This window comes from Amblyomma americanum, chromosome 3 (genome assembly GCF_052857255.1).
Source record: "Amblyomma americanum isolate KBUSLIRL-KWMA chromosome 3, ASM5285725v1, whole genome shotgun sequence".
Lineage (NCBI taxonomy): Eukaryota > Metazoa > Arthropoda > Arachnida > Ixodida > Ixodidae > Amblyomma > Amblyomma americanum.
The window spans coordinates 168,218,062-168,233,559 of NC_135499.1; the positions used below are offsets into that span (position 1 = coordinate 168,218,062).

Genomic DNA, 15,498 nt, shown 5'->3' on the forward strand with positions numbered 1-15,498 from the left:
CACGTAGGAGCGCAACACCGGTGAATTCTTCCTCATGAACAAAAAAGGAATGAGAGTTTTGATTTCAAAATTATAAGAATAATAATAAATAGAGGGATTAATGAAATAACAGGAGATTTCTTTGACTTCTTCTAGCTGCCAGATTTCAAGAATTTCTCGAGCCGCGGCTCGCGCTAGTGAACGCGTGCTTGACAACCGCGATCTCACGCAGAAACCGGCCAGCGGCGGCGTGAAGCTTGCGTGGAACAGCAATTTTCGCGTTTCTTTCAGTGGACGGACCAGAAAGACAGGCCTGTCCGATGGAGGACACCAGCGTGGCTTTTGGGCGCAGCAGAGGGACCAGCGGAGGCGCTGCCCGCGTTCTCATTCGGGCCGCCCGAGACGGGTCGCTAGTGCCCGTGCTCTCAGTGGCGCTCATACTGACCATCATGGTCGCCATGGCCGTCATGTTCCAGGTGGGTGGCTCAATCCATGCTCAGCTGACGCCCGTCGATTGCTGCGGGACTTACTTAGAAGGAGAAATTACGCGCCGATAAAGCTTGCGGGGGAGAATTTTGCGCAAGCGGCATGTATGTGAGAACATTTCTGTGCCCTGCGCAAGTTGAGTGAAAGCGTGAATTCCCCAGAAAGAAAAGAAGCAATTCATACCTCTGTTCATTTTATCAAGGTATTCTGGCATGGGTCATTGCTCATTGGAACGATGTTCCAGGAACGAAGGCGGTTAGCTTGATGTGCGGCACCGGTCAGGAATGCGTCCCAGTATGCGAGAAATACCGGAGGCGTGTTGTGGACTGCACAGCCTGGGGAAGGGAGTGGAGCAGGGGCGAGGGGACGAGGTGAGATGGAGCCATGAGACACAGGCGGATCGGGGTATAGACCTTAAAACACACGAACTCTTGAAAATGTACTCTCTACTGTTCTCACCTTTCTGATAAACATTCATTCATTCATTCAATCAATCAATCAATCAATCAATCACACGATCAATCAATCAATCAATCGATCGATCATCGATCGATCAATCCGTGAATCAATCAACCAGCCAATCAATCAATCTGTCAGCCAGCCAGTCAGTCGACCAACTAATCAATCAGTCGATCAATTGGTCAAGCACAAAAGGGTGAGAGTTTAAAAAGTTAAAACTAAATTAAGCTAATATTTTGCTGTACTGAGTTGGTTAAACCAAATAGCCAGAGTTAAGAAGCCATATCACCATGCATCCACATAAAAACGCAAGCCACGCATGGTGCCTGCAGGTATACCTCGTGAAGAAAATAACTGCGAAGACCGTCGACAGTAACTGGAAGTTCCTGCCCAAGTGGCGCACCGCCGAGCAGACCTACGCCGATCGGCGCAATGTTCTCGCCGGGGAGCCCATGTCCCACTCGGACAGCGACCCGCTGGACGTCGACTTCGAAGAGCGGCCGCCGGACTTTCCCGGCAAGCCCAGGTGTGTTGTCCGCGGATAACTCGCGTCGCGGCACTCCACTTAGCAGCTTCCCGCTAATAAGTTCATGTTTTCAATTTTTTAGCAGTATGCGGGCGTCTACCGCTAGACGGAAAAAAAACACGAATTTTGGCCCGCTTAGCAAAGCGCCCTCGAGTGAACAACAGACGCACCGTTCTTGCGAGCGTGAGCGGCCCAACAGCTTCGCCACTACGTAGTCACTCTGTTTATCAAAATTAACATGATACGTTTGAAGAACTGAAGAAAGCTGGGGCCATAACCACTCGTGTCCCTGCCTACCATCGCAACCATCAACAGTCCACTTTCTAGATTTTCATTTCGAATTATGTTACAATCAAGGGTGTTTTGGAGCAATGCGAGTAACAACTAGACGCAAACTTCTCGTAAAAGTACGCATTTTTCGCTGGCTTATCGTCAGCTTCCCCCTGATTCTGACAACTGCAACATAGAGACATCTCCCACTGACCTCTAATTACTCCTGTCCTGCGCAACTCGCGGCTACATCATGCCCCTGTATTTTCTAAGCTCATCACTCTTTCTGACCCTCTGGTACACTGGTATTCTCAACTTCATTTTATTTCCTTTATATCCGCTCCGTATCTCCCCACCTATGCGCTTTCTGACCCTCTGGTACACTGGTATTCTCAACTTCATTTTATTTCCTTTATATCCGCTCCGTATCTCCCCACCTATGCGCTTGGCAGAGCGTCGCGAAACTGCCCTCGAGTCGATGTGCATGCCTAGTATGCCTCACGTGACGTGCTTGCAGGCATTCGATGCTGGCCAACGACTTCTACCTGAGCGAGCCCAAGAGCTTCTGCGTCTTCAATGCCAAGAGCTCGGGGCAGACGCGCCACGGCGTCGTGTACAACCTGACCAGCTTCCCCTACCACCTGTGCACGCACGCCGTGTACTGGAGCGCCAGCGTTGACGGCGCCAATCGGCTACAGGCGGCCAACATCGAGGTCGACGTGTTGCAGGTGCGCGCACGGCCTCTAAACACCGCGATTTGTTCACTTCACGGAGCAAAAATATACAGGAGGTGAAACTCCCGTCTGCGCGAGCGAGCGCAGGTGACCAGATACAGTCACAATTGTATGCGCCGACGGGGGCGCATGCAGTGGCGGCGCTTTGCGGCGCCTCGTAGAAGCAACAGGAAAAAAAATGGACGACAAGCAAAAACCAGACGACAAGCAGACGAAACGGGTGTTTGCTTCAGCGGGCACGCGTGACGTTGTATTTCAGTAGTTTCTTTCCAGGCCGCCAGGCGCCGCCAGCCGGATAGTGGCACCCCGGGCTTGTGACCTTTTCTGGTCGCCGCAGACGGAAGAGTTTCCACTACTTATAGTCTTTTTCCGTGGTTCACTTACAGTTCAGCGTCACACCAACTTTTGGTGGACACTGTTCGAACAGCTGGCGCAGCGCCTACGCTTGACCGGCAGTGATGGAACAGCTTAATATCCAAGGCAGAAACGGTTCTTCCAAATGTTAATTGGGGCACCTCTGCCACTGCTCAATTTGGGATAGCTGCCATAACGCACGCTATGCGCGTACAAGCGAGGAAAGGGATGTGGCCATGACAGCTAGTAAAGTGAAACCTCTTTATGTTCACGTAATTAAATGCTTGCTCTGGTCTGTCCTACTGGCCTAGGCGAAATGAGTAAAATCCGCAAGAAGGATATTCAGCTTCCTTGTGATGCTCAAGAGGTACTGAATTTCATCACATTCCTTAAACTAGATCACTGCTTTGGTTATAAAAGTGTAAATGTTATATCTAATAAAGCTGCTTCACGAGCCCTTTGTGGTTCATTAGCACACACATGTAATCACATGCTGGTAACTAGGGTTTACCATGCAGTTTAAAAATAGCGCGAGTTATCGTGCCTGATAAAGGTACATCAACAAATGACTTCAGTGGCTACAGTTCAATCTCGCTTCTGCCTGTTTTCTCTGATGTCATCAGACCATTTTTACGCGACTGTCCAATCTTCGCGCTATAACATAATTACTGAAAAGCAGTATGGTTTTTGAAAGCAAAAATACACCGAAGACTCGCTTTTGTCGATCAGAGACACGACTGAAAAGAGCCTAAAGAGCAAAAACTAACCGCAGCTTTTTTCTTTTTTTTTCAGGGAGGCTTTAAATTCTGTTAAGCACAATATACTACTGAAAAAAAGGGGGGGGGGGGGGGAGAGATTTCAGTATCAGATGCGTGCCATTAAAACATAGCAGTACATGCTTTCAGAAGCGTCCTTAATTTACTGAAATTATTGCTGCGCGTTTATCTTGCGGAAATGTGAAGTACGGGAGTCCACAAGGTTCAATACGGTGTCTGCTCCTTTCTTCATTGTATATTAATGATTTTGTTAATATTATATTAAGCAAGAAGTTGTAATATATGCGGATGACATAAATGTATTATTTTCAGATGAAAACTCTGAAAGCTAGGAAAGAAGATGTAATAATTGGTTAGTAGGACATAAGCACTTGGTTAACGCTAATTAGCTTCAAATAAATGCTGTGAAAAGTAATCACGTCTTGTTTCATGCAAGAAACCAGCTAATTCCACATTGTTTAAACTACTCTACGAAATGAATAGCAAACATTTCTCGGAGTCATTTTCTATGAGCATATCTTATGCTGGAATGCCCACGTAGCGAAATTAAAAATAAGGATCTCAAGGTATCTTGCCACCATTGACAAATATGTAAATAGTTTACCCACCAGACTTAAAACAAACTTTGCTATTCACTCATAGAATCTTGACTACGGTATTTTTTGTTTGTCTGGTGCTACACGACAGATCAGACTATTATACTGTTCAGTTTGAGAAAAAAGCGATTTGCGCTATTTATTGTTTACGAACGCAAGACCAAGCGTTCACTTACTTCTTTAAGTCGAAATTACTTCTTACAGCAGGCATGATTTTCCTTCGAACTGCTGTACTTGACTACATAGAGATAAAGGCCGACCTGAATTCATTCAATACAAAATTCAAAACATGATGCACACTACCTCAGACACACACGATATGTGATTCGTCGCATTAGAACTAATTATGGTATGCAAGTGACCTCTTATGTTGCTTTTGTTTTCATAAACTCCCTTTCATTTGCACCTTATCTCAAGATGTCAAAACGGTTCGTTCATTTAGGTGTTACCAGACTTTACCTTCTTTCAACTGTTTGTGCTTGTTTCAAAGAATCCCGTTGGCTTGACGCGTTACGTTCCAGGTCCCTGGTGCTTTATAAATTGCGTTTTTCAAATAATGAAGCAGATGTGTTCGTTTCTATTTTGTATAGATATTTGTATCTTTTTGTAAACATTGCCCTGCAGTGTTGCTCTAAACGTAACTCTGTAATCTACATCTAGTTTCCCAGAGCCTCGTCAGTGACACTTATCTGCCTTCAGCTTTGGGCTCCAATAATCCAAAAATAAAATTCCGGTTTCATTAAGAGCAAGAGTAGGGGTCCACTCTATAAATGAAGAACGAATGAATACTGAGTAACGCCTGTGCACACTGACGTCAGTGTACCTAGCCTGGGTGAAATCCATAAAATCCGCAAGTAGGGTATTCATTTCCCATTCTATCACTCGGTTGGAAATCCCCTCTACCGATTAAAGATGAAAGGAGAATCAGTAATGCCTATGTATGCTGTCATATCCGTTTCTGGCTGCGGCTCGTCTAATTCCTCGGTTTCCTGGTAAGTTAACCACCGCAGAAGTAATGAAGTTAACGTCATTCATGATCATGCTGTAGATGCAGCCACTATGCGTCGCGAAGCAGAAAATGCGGATAGGAGTCTGCAACGTGACACAACCGACTTGCTCTAAAAGAGTACAAGACGATGTGTCCTGAAGAGGCAGGCAAGAAGTTTAAAGAACTGCACTTTTTAGCGGATAGTTATTTTATAACCGCTTGTATTGAAGGCTTGCGGCCACATGCTTAATAATAATAATAATAATAATAATAATAATAATAATAATAATAATAATAATAATAATAATAATAATAATAATAATAATAATAATAATAATAATAATAATAATAATAATAATAATAATAATAATAATTGGTTTTGGGGGAAAGGAAATGGCGCAGTATCTGTCTCTTATATCATTGGACACCTGAACCGCGCCGTAAGGGAAGAGATAAAGGAGGGAGTGAAAGAAGAAAGGAAGATAGAGGTGCCGTAGTGGAGGGCTCCGGAATAATTTCGACCACCTGGGGATCTTTAACGTGCACTGACATCGCACAGCACACGGGCGCCTTAGCGTTTTGTCTCTATAAAAACGCAGCCGCCGCGGTCGAGTTCGAACCCGGGAACTCCGGATCAGTAACCGAGCGCCATAACCACTGAGGCACCGCGGCGGGTCATGCTTAACTCACATATTTGAATTGTGATGAGCCTGAGAGCCTTCTTTGCACTTGTGTACTTAAAAGTGACGCATAGACATCTAAGCTTATTTCCATGATTACACTCATATAGCTAGGGTTTCGTTTACTTATTTTTTGTTTTTATTTTGTTATGCTCAAGTTCTTATAATAGGCTTAACAGGAGGGGGATAAGACCAGCGTGTTCTCAAAAACAATGCATGAAAAGCGAAACCTTTGCGCTACACGAATTAACAGAACCAGCACAACTCTGGAAGTATAAAATCAATAAAAATACAAACTATTGAGAATATCAAATGAGAACAGAAAAATTTGCTAATGAAAATTATAAATTCGAACATAAACCTAACTTTTCTAATGCACTGCATGGCGATATCCTAACCAGCCGCATCATTCTTAGCGCAGTTCATGGGGAATACTCATTTACACTAATCAAGCAGCGATGAATTTTGAATGGTTTAGCGATGGGTTTGCGGGCAATTAAATATTAATATGAAAAATAACCACAGCCACCAGAATCAGCACGTTACTCTATACTTTTGTATATTCATTTTGTATGCAGAGCCTTTCCTAAAGAATGTCCACGACACTCTTATGAACCTCAGATTGAATTTTAAACATAGTCTGTTAACATAAAACGATCGGTAATATAGACACAGTAGAAATAAAAACAAAAACTCAGCAGCTTCAAACAGCCTTCCTGGCAGCTGTGTGCACAAAGGTCGCGTGTGTGTTTCCCGCACTTCAAGCACCTTTCATCAGACGCAAACATATTTTCGCGCAGAACGCCTTCAGCAAGTTCCCGGGACTCAAGTCCGGCAACCCGTTTCTGCGCGTTTTCATCGGCGTCGACGACGATGCGAGTCTGCAGCGCATCTCTCACGACGCCGAGTCCGTGGTCAACTTCACGCTCAAGGCGCTGCGCTGGGTCATCGAGAGGCGCTACGATGGAATCTTCCTGCGCTGGTCCCCTCCGCTTAAGGAAGGATACTCGCAATTCCCGGCCCTGGTCTCCCACATGGTCAAGACCTTCAGAAGGGTCCGGGGCCTCTCCGTGGGCGTTGTGGTCCCGCTAACCTCCAGCGGCAGGGACTTCTACGCCGATGTGGGACACCTCATCAACGTGCTCGAGCCGTACTCGATGCTCGTCGACCCTCTCGCGACTAGTTCCGGAGGCGGAGGCCCCAACTCCTACTTCCGGAGCTTCTTCCCTTACACGTTGGACAGCGTTGCCAAGTACCGCGACTTCTTCGGTCGCACTGTGGAGACCGATCGAAGCAAGCACCGCTACATCTGCTACCCCGTCTCGATCGCCGGCTACTCCCTGGCACTCGAAGACTTTGTGGCCGGTCCCGGTGCGTCCCGGGGTCGGAGATCGATGCCGCCAAGTGTCGCTGACCTCCAGCTGAAGTCCGGCTTGGCGGTGACCCCTTACGACGCGACGTGTGCCAACGGCACCGACTCAAGGTAACTTCTTGTTTTAGTACATGCGACAGGAATCTGCACGAGGCTCGCCTCTCGTGTAGTATCGCCTACTCACTATAGACCTTTTCAAAAAAGGTTGTTGGGTGCCGCCATATTGGGCACTGGGTTGTGCTCGTAGTACAGGAAAAAGTAGAGGATCAAGCTCCCCACGTTCTTCCCGCAGCCCAGAAAACCGGTTTTCCCGAGGGTCGTGAGAAGGTCTGTAAGAAGCAACTGTAGAGACCACTCACCTTGATAGTGTCCTTCTGCTTTGGTTCTCTACTAAACGAAAGAGGAATGAGGCTTTTGGATTTGGGGTAAAGATGGAGGGTTTAGATATTTCTGGTCTCATTATTAAGACGTCAATTTGTATTTCTTCACTGATGTAATGAGTATGAGATACGCGCTATCCCGTAGTCTCAGAACCGTCGTTCGTCTGGAGAAATAGAAATGCAACCTTATGGCCTCAATACGCAAAGAATTCTAGTGCAACAGGTGCAACACGAGACCCACCTATCGCGTAGTGCCTCCTACTCACTATAAGAGGCAGCAGTTGGGACTGCGCCCTTTGATAGGCTATGCTTCGAAAGTCAAAGCAGTACGGCTTATTGAGTTCTCAAAAATCGCGTCTCTTTCACGTTTATGTTCGAGTTATCTCCGCTGTTGGGGGCCTACTTCTGCAGGTTGAGTATCCGGCTCAAGTTCGTCGTGCTGGCTGCGCGCAAGTCTCAGTGGGTCGCGTACCAGGATAATACCAGCCTGGAGCAGCTTCTGCAAGCCATGCGGCAGGTGACCGGCGGAGCTCCTTGCGTGGGCGTCTGGGACCCGGAGTGGGACGACATCGCAGGTCACTGCAGCGCGCAGGGAACCAAGCTGGAGCCGTATCCGCTGACCAGGACGGTCTTCATGAGCAGAGTTCGCTCGCGGCACTTGTCTCCCGTAACCAGAGACTTGTCGCGTGGCACGTCTAATTAAAACAGCGTGTTTCCATAAGCGCGTTTTTCTAATAACGAATTACGTATAATAAAATGAGAAGCGATAACCTCCTCGCCCCATCTGTCGTAACCTGTTTGCCTTGCAGGAACTTGTACCGTTTTGTTTGACACGACCGCAGTTTGTGCGATATTTGAGTAGTTCGGTAATTTCACTACAAAGAGCCCGTAGCGTGAGCCACTTTTGCTCTTATTCCTTTGTATCCGCCGCACAGTCACCGTTTCGATGCCTTTTACGACCTCTTGTTTTGACAACAGCCAGCCTTTACGTTCGCAACCTCGTGAAGTGATGGAGCCAATGGCTGCTTTCCGCAGGTCGTGAAACTTGCCATGCTTATCACATCGAACTTTAACAACGCGCTTAAACCCCAAATATTAAACACCTGTTCTTGAATTTGGCTCTGTTACTTTAAGCTTTCCTTAGTGCAACCTCTGTTCTTGTTACTGTGCTCTAATTATTGCTCTTCATATGTTTGTTCACCTGTACCTTATGTTTGCGTTCCGCCCCTGCTTATGTGCCTTTTCCATATGGAGATATCGTGTTTCATCTACAGGCAGTGCAGCATTTATCCATGTTTATTAACGTAATTGAATATCTTGTGTGCTTATTAAAAGGATTCTTCCGCTCTGTTTTGCGTGTTTTCTGTAGTAATACTTTCTTGGTTATATTACTTGTTCTTTGACCATCTATACTTAATCAAGTTTGTGACAAGTGACATGACGCTTTCTAGAATGTCGCTGACCTTTGATTTTTTTGTCGCTGACCTCTGAAATGCAAAAATGTTAGAAATTATCTTAAAATAAATAGAGCTTGTGCACCGTAATGAAGATAGTTGTAATGTCAATACCTAATAGTATGAAGGCCTATTTTACACTGCATGCTCTACGCACTTTAGAGACACTTGGACACTTGTGAGCGCATTACTTGTCATAAAAACATGTCTGAGTATCTGGTAGTATTCCTTTCCTTCATGAGCACCTTCATCACATGAAAATACAACCTGTCAGCGCGGCAGGGGACTTTCAAAGATTTATATCCCCTCCCCGGGTGTCCAGTCTGCAAGAACAGAGACTGTGAGGCGGATATCCACCACCTGTTGTGGGACTGCCCGGCGCTGAAGCCGACGAGAAATCGGCACCTGGCGCCAGTGGGACCCTCACCGGACAATCCGGATTCATATATTGCATGGACACAAGGTCCATATCATCGTTCTCTTGATTTCATCAAATCAGCTGAACTTTTTTTCATTTATTTAAGCATCTTACTCATCTCTCACCTCATAGTTTTTATGCCCTGAGGCAATAAACATCGCTTAAAAAAATACACCAAAAACGTCCAATTGTAACTGTGCCAGATACATGATTGCTTAGTCCGCACCCCCCCCCCCCCCCTCCTTCCGTCCACAGCGGTTATATTCCTGGTCTCCTGGTGGCGTCCATTGGCGACAGCGCAATAATTTTCGAAGACATTTGCCAGTAATCCAAATATAACGTCGGTATCATTTACTCTGTACATAAAGTTGCAAGTAATAGGGGAATCCTCTTTAAGCACAAGAGTAATCGCTGCAATAAGACCATTTGCAGCACAAGCCATTGTTACTGCGTGCCGGTCTGCGCACCGTGCGTAGCCTCAAACGCTGATGCGAACGAGCCGAAATATAAAGAAGAAGCGCAAGCCACCACGAGGCCGCGAGCTCCGAGCACCCGCAGAAGAAGAAGCAGCTGTCCAAGAGAACGGCCGCAAGCACGGCCAGCTCCCCACGACGCGTTCTGGAACCCGAGGCGAGCGCCGACGACCAGCGACAGCCTGGAGACCCCGAGAGGTGCTCGCCGCCCATGGAGGCGCCACCCTCGACGGCGCTGCCCCCACACCGCGTCGTGCAGCGCGCGGCGCCCCGACCGCCCCCGGCGCACGGCGAAGAAGAGGACGCGCTCACCTCCACCGTCTGCGTCGCGCTCACCCTCGTAGTAATGTTCGCCCTGATGGTGACGCTTCAAATCTACCTCGTGGAATCGTCCACTATCCAGGACTTACTCGGCTTTAATATGAGCTTCAACCCCGATACACTGTTCGTTTCCAACGCCACGCGCCAGCCACGACCGCCTGCCATCGCCGCCACAACGAGAAGGGCATCCGTCTCTTCGACGCGGTGGACGACCGCTCGTCGGGCGGCGCAGTTCGGCGGCCTACCCACGCACGGCATCGTCCGTCCCGAGCCCTCGGAGGCCGGAGACGCGCCCACACCCGCCACGGCAGCTCCGGCGTCGTACACGCTTGGGCCGGACGTGATGTACCACCGCTACCGATCCGTCTGCGTCTACAAGGCCCGCCGGAACTCTCGGACGCGCGCAGGCCGGAGCTTCGGCATCGACGTCTTCCCCTACCACCTCTGCACGGACGCCGTGTACTGTTGCGCCGGCATAAACGCTTCCGACGCCACCATCAAGCCCGGCGACGCGACGGTCGACGTCTTCCGGCGCGGCTGGCACAAGTTCAGCCAGCTGAAGAGTAAGAACGCATTCCTGCGCGTCTGGCTCGCGGTGGGCGGAAGGGGGGCCGGCGATGCCGGTGACGACCGGGCCGCCTTCACGACGATCACGCGCGAAGAGTCGCTGGCCTCGTTGTTCGTGGCCAACGCGGTCGACTGGCTCCAGACGCACTACTTCGACGGGCTGCTGCTCTACTGGAAGTACCCCGAGGTCCACGAGATGAACGGGCTCATCGACCTCCTGCGCATCATGCGCGCGACCTTCCGGCGCTTGGACCACTACGCGGGCGTCGTCGTGCCGCTAGACCACCGGTTCCGCGAACGCTTCGACATGCGTGACTTGGTCGACCTCATGGACGACTATAGCATCCTGGTCGATCCCACCGAGTCCGCTCCACCCACCTACGGTCGCACGGCGCTCAAGTGGACGCAGGACGTCGTCGAGCGCTACGCGGAGGCCTTCCGTGAGACTCAGTACACGGTACGCGGCCACCGCCGCAGCGGCCGATTCCAGCTCTGCTACCCTCTCGACGTCGCAGCCACATCGTACACGCTGTACGCGACCGACGCCGAAGATAATACGACCGACGAGGGTGTGGACGCGTCGGGTCCCGGTCAAGAAGGTCGCAGCACGCGTTCGGCGGGCAGACTGGCCTTCGACGAGCTGTGCCTTCGAAGCCGCTGGGACACGACGCAGGAGCGGCCGTACTGTCGGGTGTCCTTGTACGGAAACCAGTGGATTTCCCACCCGACACTGCGCTCGCTCGAGGTGTTCGTGCGGGCTCTCATGAAGGTGACCGGCGGCACGCGATGCCTGGGCATCTGGGACCCCTGGTGGGACGACTTCGCCGGGCATTGTGGCAACGGGACTTATCCTTTGGCCGAGACTATCTTCAATACGGAGCGTGCCATTGGGAAAGCGACGAGGCCACCCCGTGCCAGAGACGAGAGTGGTTACTCGTGAAGCGGTGCACTTTAGTGCACCGTTATTTCACTATTCATTCCTTCTCACATCACCCTGCTTACCTGACTATTAGTGCACGCATCTTTTCATATGCTAGTCTCTTCTTTCCTACAATGTATCGTTTTCATTTATTTTAAACCTTTCATGTGCTGCCGTCGTTATTCACCGAAGGCGAATGGTGTTAAAAAATGAACAAAGGGCTCGGTCAATGTCCCTGCTCAAATCGCGGACGTTGCTTGTAGAATGGCTGTTCGTACGCTGTGGACACAGTGCCGACTTGTTCAGGGGCTTTGTAGATCCATCAGATATCTGGTGACAGTCGTCTTCTTTCACGTGCCAATTTAATTTTTTTAAGAAGTGTTATGCTGGGGCTGCACCTAGACCATAAGACAGAGCTGCTGTTGCTTGGCACACAATCTGTTTCTCTCGCGCCTTGTTCACATCATTAGTACGTAAGCGTTTGTGCAGTTGAAATAATTTTCTCGCTGACTTTTGCATAGCCACCACACAAGCGTGTTATAGCGCAGTCAGTAAAATGCTGGTATCTGGCTACATCAAGCTAAAAAGCGACTCACGTATTAAGGAGTGCCAGCAAGGCTGTCGATTAACTATTAGAAACATTGAAGAAGCTTGGCTTGAGCCATTGTGCGCAATATTAGCTGATATACAGTATTCTGATAACTGCAAATCTGCCGAGACAATGAAATAAAAATTGCAACCTCCCTTCACTTCAAATAGGCAGTAATCATTGATTGCAGCCGAACCAGGCTTGAGAGGGAAACTTGGAAGGCTGTGAGATCAAGCAGCGGGGAGCCGGGTGCATCAGTTGTAGCTCGGCTGCGATTTTGAGCTAGGAAATATAAATTCAAGGAGATAGACGTTGGTGCCCACTTGCATAATAGCAGCGCTTCTGCATGTTGGCGTTTCTTTGAGTCCATTATTGATATTTCAAGCGTTTTTTTTAGTGGGTTCAAGTGATGATACTCCGCATGCAGGCCCTGCTCTAGTGCCGAATTTTGCGAGGAATAAACTCGGTTATTGTGTCTCAGCGTCACCTATGAGTCTTACTTCACTTAAGAACGTATTCGTTTTCGGCTTGTTTTTTTTCTGTAACTATTAACAGTACCATATTTAAGCATGGCATGCTTTTATCCTCCATTCTCAGAAATCGAAGTAGAACATCGTTCCAGAATAGCAAACAAACTGAAGCCGAAAGTTATGGCAAAGCTGAATACTAAAATGACGCTAGTTTCCGTTATAAAAGTATTCATAAGGTGTTCATATATTCACATACGGACTTTAAAAGAAATCCGATGTGCTATGAAGTGGATACGAACTCTCACTTGTGCGTGAAAAGTAGCCTGCTTATCTGAAGCCTTCAACCACTCGGCTTCGCTGAAAATATCAATCTGTGTTCCTAGAAGGTATCCTAGGTAATGCTCCGCGCTTGCTGGGGAGCAGCTGGTCAGAACGAGAATCCTTACACAAATCGCGTCACTTGGAAGAGTGTAGGTCGTCACAGTGATGACTCGTGGTAGTTCTTTATGTGTTATGGTACTGACTTTGTAGACGCACATGTGGCGACGTGCCATCAGTCGCCCTTCGTGGTTGTTACGAGAATCCTACTCTTCGATGTTCTTGGCAGCAGTAGTGCTGCGTCGGTTGACTGGGCTTGGCGATTCGAAAGCGCGGCTTTAAATATTTACAACGCAAAGGGCTTGTCGCCGGATTCCAGAAGAGAACGAATGATCGGCAGTGGAAGCTCTATATGCACCCTTTACACTAACTGGAAAAGGAGCATCACTCCAAGCGCACGCACGCGGAAGACCAGCGGCAGGTCCCTGCAAAGGTTTGCCCGGTATAGACAGGATCTTCCGATACGTGGTACTTGTGGTGGTGCTCATTTTGCATTGTCTATCAGCGTCCGCAAGGAAATATTATGCGCCGTTTAACAAGCATACTGAATGGCTCACTTATCGTATAAGGTGACGAAGCATGCAATCAATTAATTTTGCAGATGCGCTATCAAAGTTATATCCGGTACAAATGCTCACAGTAAGCACACTTCAGATTCGCTGTCATAAAATATTAGCTCTTCTTTCACCATTCCAATCATTCAAAGGTAGGACGACGAATACTCAGAGATATGTTTTGTTTGTTTCAATGAGATAAAAGGGGAGTGAAGTGAAGGTTCTCATTCTGTTTTTACTTCAACATAGTAGCAGTATCCAGGACGAGATTCTCTCCTGCTTTCGCCGTCCGCTTCTCCACGACGCCGGTGCTAGACGAAGCGTAGTATGCCATAAATACAAATTGACTAACGTTCCTGATTCACTCTGTTCTATCCATGGATTAAACCGTCCATTTGTTATATCCATGTGTTATAACCGTGTCACCAATGCACGCCTCCTCCCTTAATTTTCGCCCACACACACGCATTGCTCGGATCGATTGATTCTGCTCGTGAGGGGCCTCGGCCTCTGTACAACATCATCCCGTAGCCATGAATCACATGACAACACACAGCAGATAATGAGTGCCCACAGGTCACAGTGCACGTGTTAGCTGCAGTTAGGTACTCTCAGTCAAAGTGTATTAGACAGGGGAAAGGGCAACGATCGTTGTGATTTCTTCTCCCTGCATACCCAGAAAGTTTAGACAAGCGCAGTTTTTAACGAAAAATGGTTTATGGACGCAATTTTTCTTATATCGTCAGATTCTGCTAGAAAAATCAAAATATACCCAGATGTTCCCTCGGCAGGCTTGCGCGTTTATTCTATTGCCGTTTTCGCTATCGTCATAAACGTTGTCCATTGACTTTCTGTGGGAGTCTTAACTACTCGATGCGAGCGGTGCAAAAACTTTGAAACAAAGATTTCACTACGCATCGAGTGTACCATTACGTTCAATATTTCTATAGCACTATCTTAAAATGTTACATAGTTCCATCACTATTAAAATTGATGTCCAAGAATTCTGGGTTTGGAGGAAGGCGATAACACAAAAAAAGTTTTTTTACCGAAGCAGAAGAGAAAGTGGAGGTAAATGGCACGACATTTCTAGAATGAACAGCGCAGAGACAAAAAACAAAGGTACCAAACCTGTATTGTTTACTGCCTCCTCCGTCTTTTTCACTCTACGTTGCTACCTTAAGGATATAGTTGTGTTTCTACGCTTGTCCTACGCTGCGGCTCTCATATGTGAAGGTTTCGCCGCTGGTAAAAAGCATCATTTTAAACTCAAACCTCCTGGTCTTTTTCGACGTGCCGCGGCTTGATTCCTGACTCTCCGAAGCTCAGGAGAGTGCAGTGGGCTAGCAGCATCGGTTCATCAACGTTCTGACAGTGGGCTGCCCGTTCCTTTCTTTTGGCAAAAGATAACTTGACAAAATGCGCCGTTTTATATGCCGGAACAGAGAAGTTTTAGTTACATAGCACCTGCAGAAAAAGGCCCGGGAAGTATGAAAAAAACGCAACCAACCAGAAAAAAAGCGGTGCTCTTCAATGACTGAGTTGATGTTTTTTTGCCTGTGTGTGTCCCTTTTCATGTCCTGCCTGTGTGTGCGCAATTATTTCCAAAAGGTGCTCTTCAAGTAGAAGAAGCGCTTCCTCGATTCGAAGCGTGAAACGAGGGTGCGCTTCGGTCACTGAGGTCATCAATGCGCGAGCGCGCAGCGAGTCAAACGAAGAAGAAGAAAAGCGCAAGCGGGCCGGAGAGGACGCGTC

The 15,498-nt window shown here is 48.0% G+C and overlaps 2 protein-coding genes across 2 annotated transcripts; both read left to right on the forward strand.

Moving 5' to 3' along the window:
• The first annotated feature begins 208 nt into the window (after positions 1 to 208).
• LOC144123455 (chitinase-3-like protein 2) lies at positions 209 to 8,834 on the forward strand. Its single transcript, XM_077656278.1, has 5 exons — positions 209 to 455; positions 1,257 to 1,450; positions 2,238 to 2,448; positions 6,649 to 7,331; positions 8,012 to 8,834. The coding sequence occupies exons 1-5, from the start codon at positions 300 to 302 to the stop codon at positions 8,301 to 8,303; spliced, it is 1,536 nt and encodes a 511-aa protein (XP_077512404.1). The 5' UTR covers positions 209 to 299; the 3' UTR covers positions 8,304 to 8,834.
• A 1,234-nt stretch (positions 8,835 to 10,068) lies between these two features.
• Positions 10,069 to 11,773, forward strand: LOC144124246 (chitinase-3-like protein 1). The gene has a single exon (XM_077656888.1). The coding sequence runs from the start codon at positions 10,157 to 10,159 to the stop codon at positions 11,771 to 11,773; it is 1,617 nt and encodes a 538-aa protein (XP_077513014.1). The 5' UTR covers positions 10,069 to 10,156.
• The last annotated feature ends 3,725 nt before the right edge of the window (positions 11,774 to 15,498 follow it).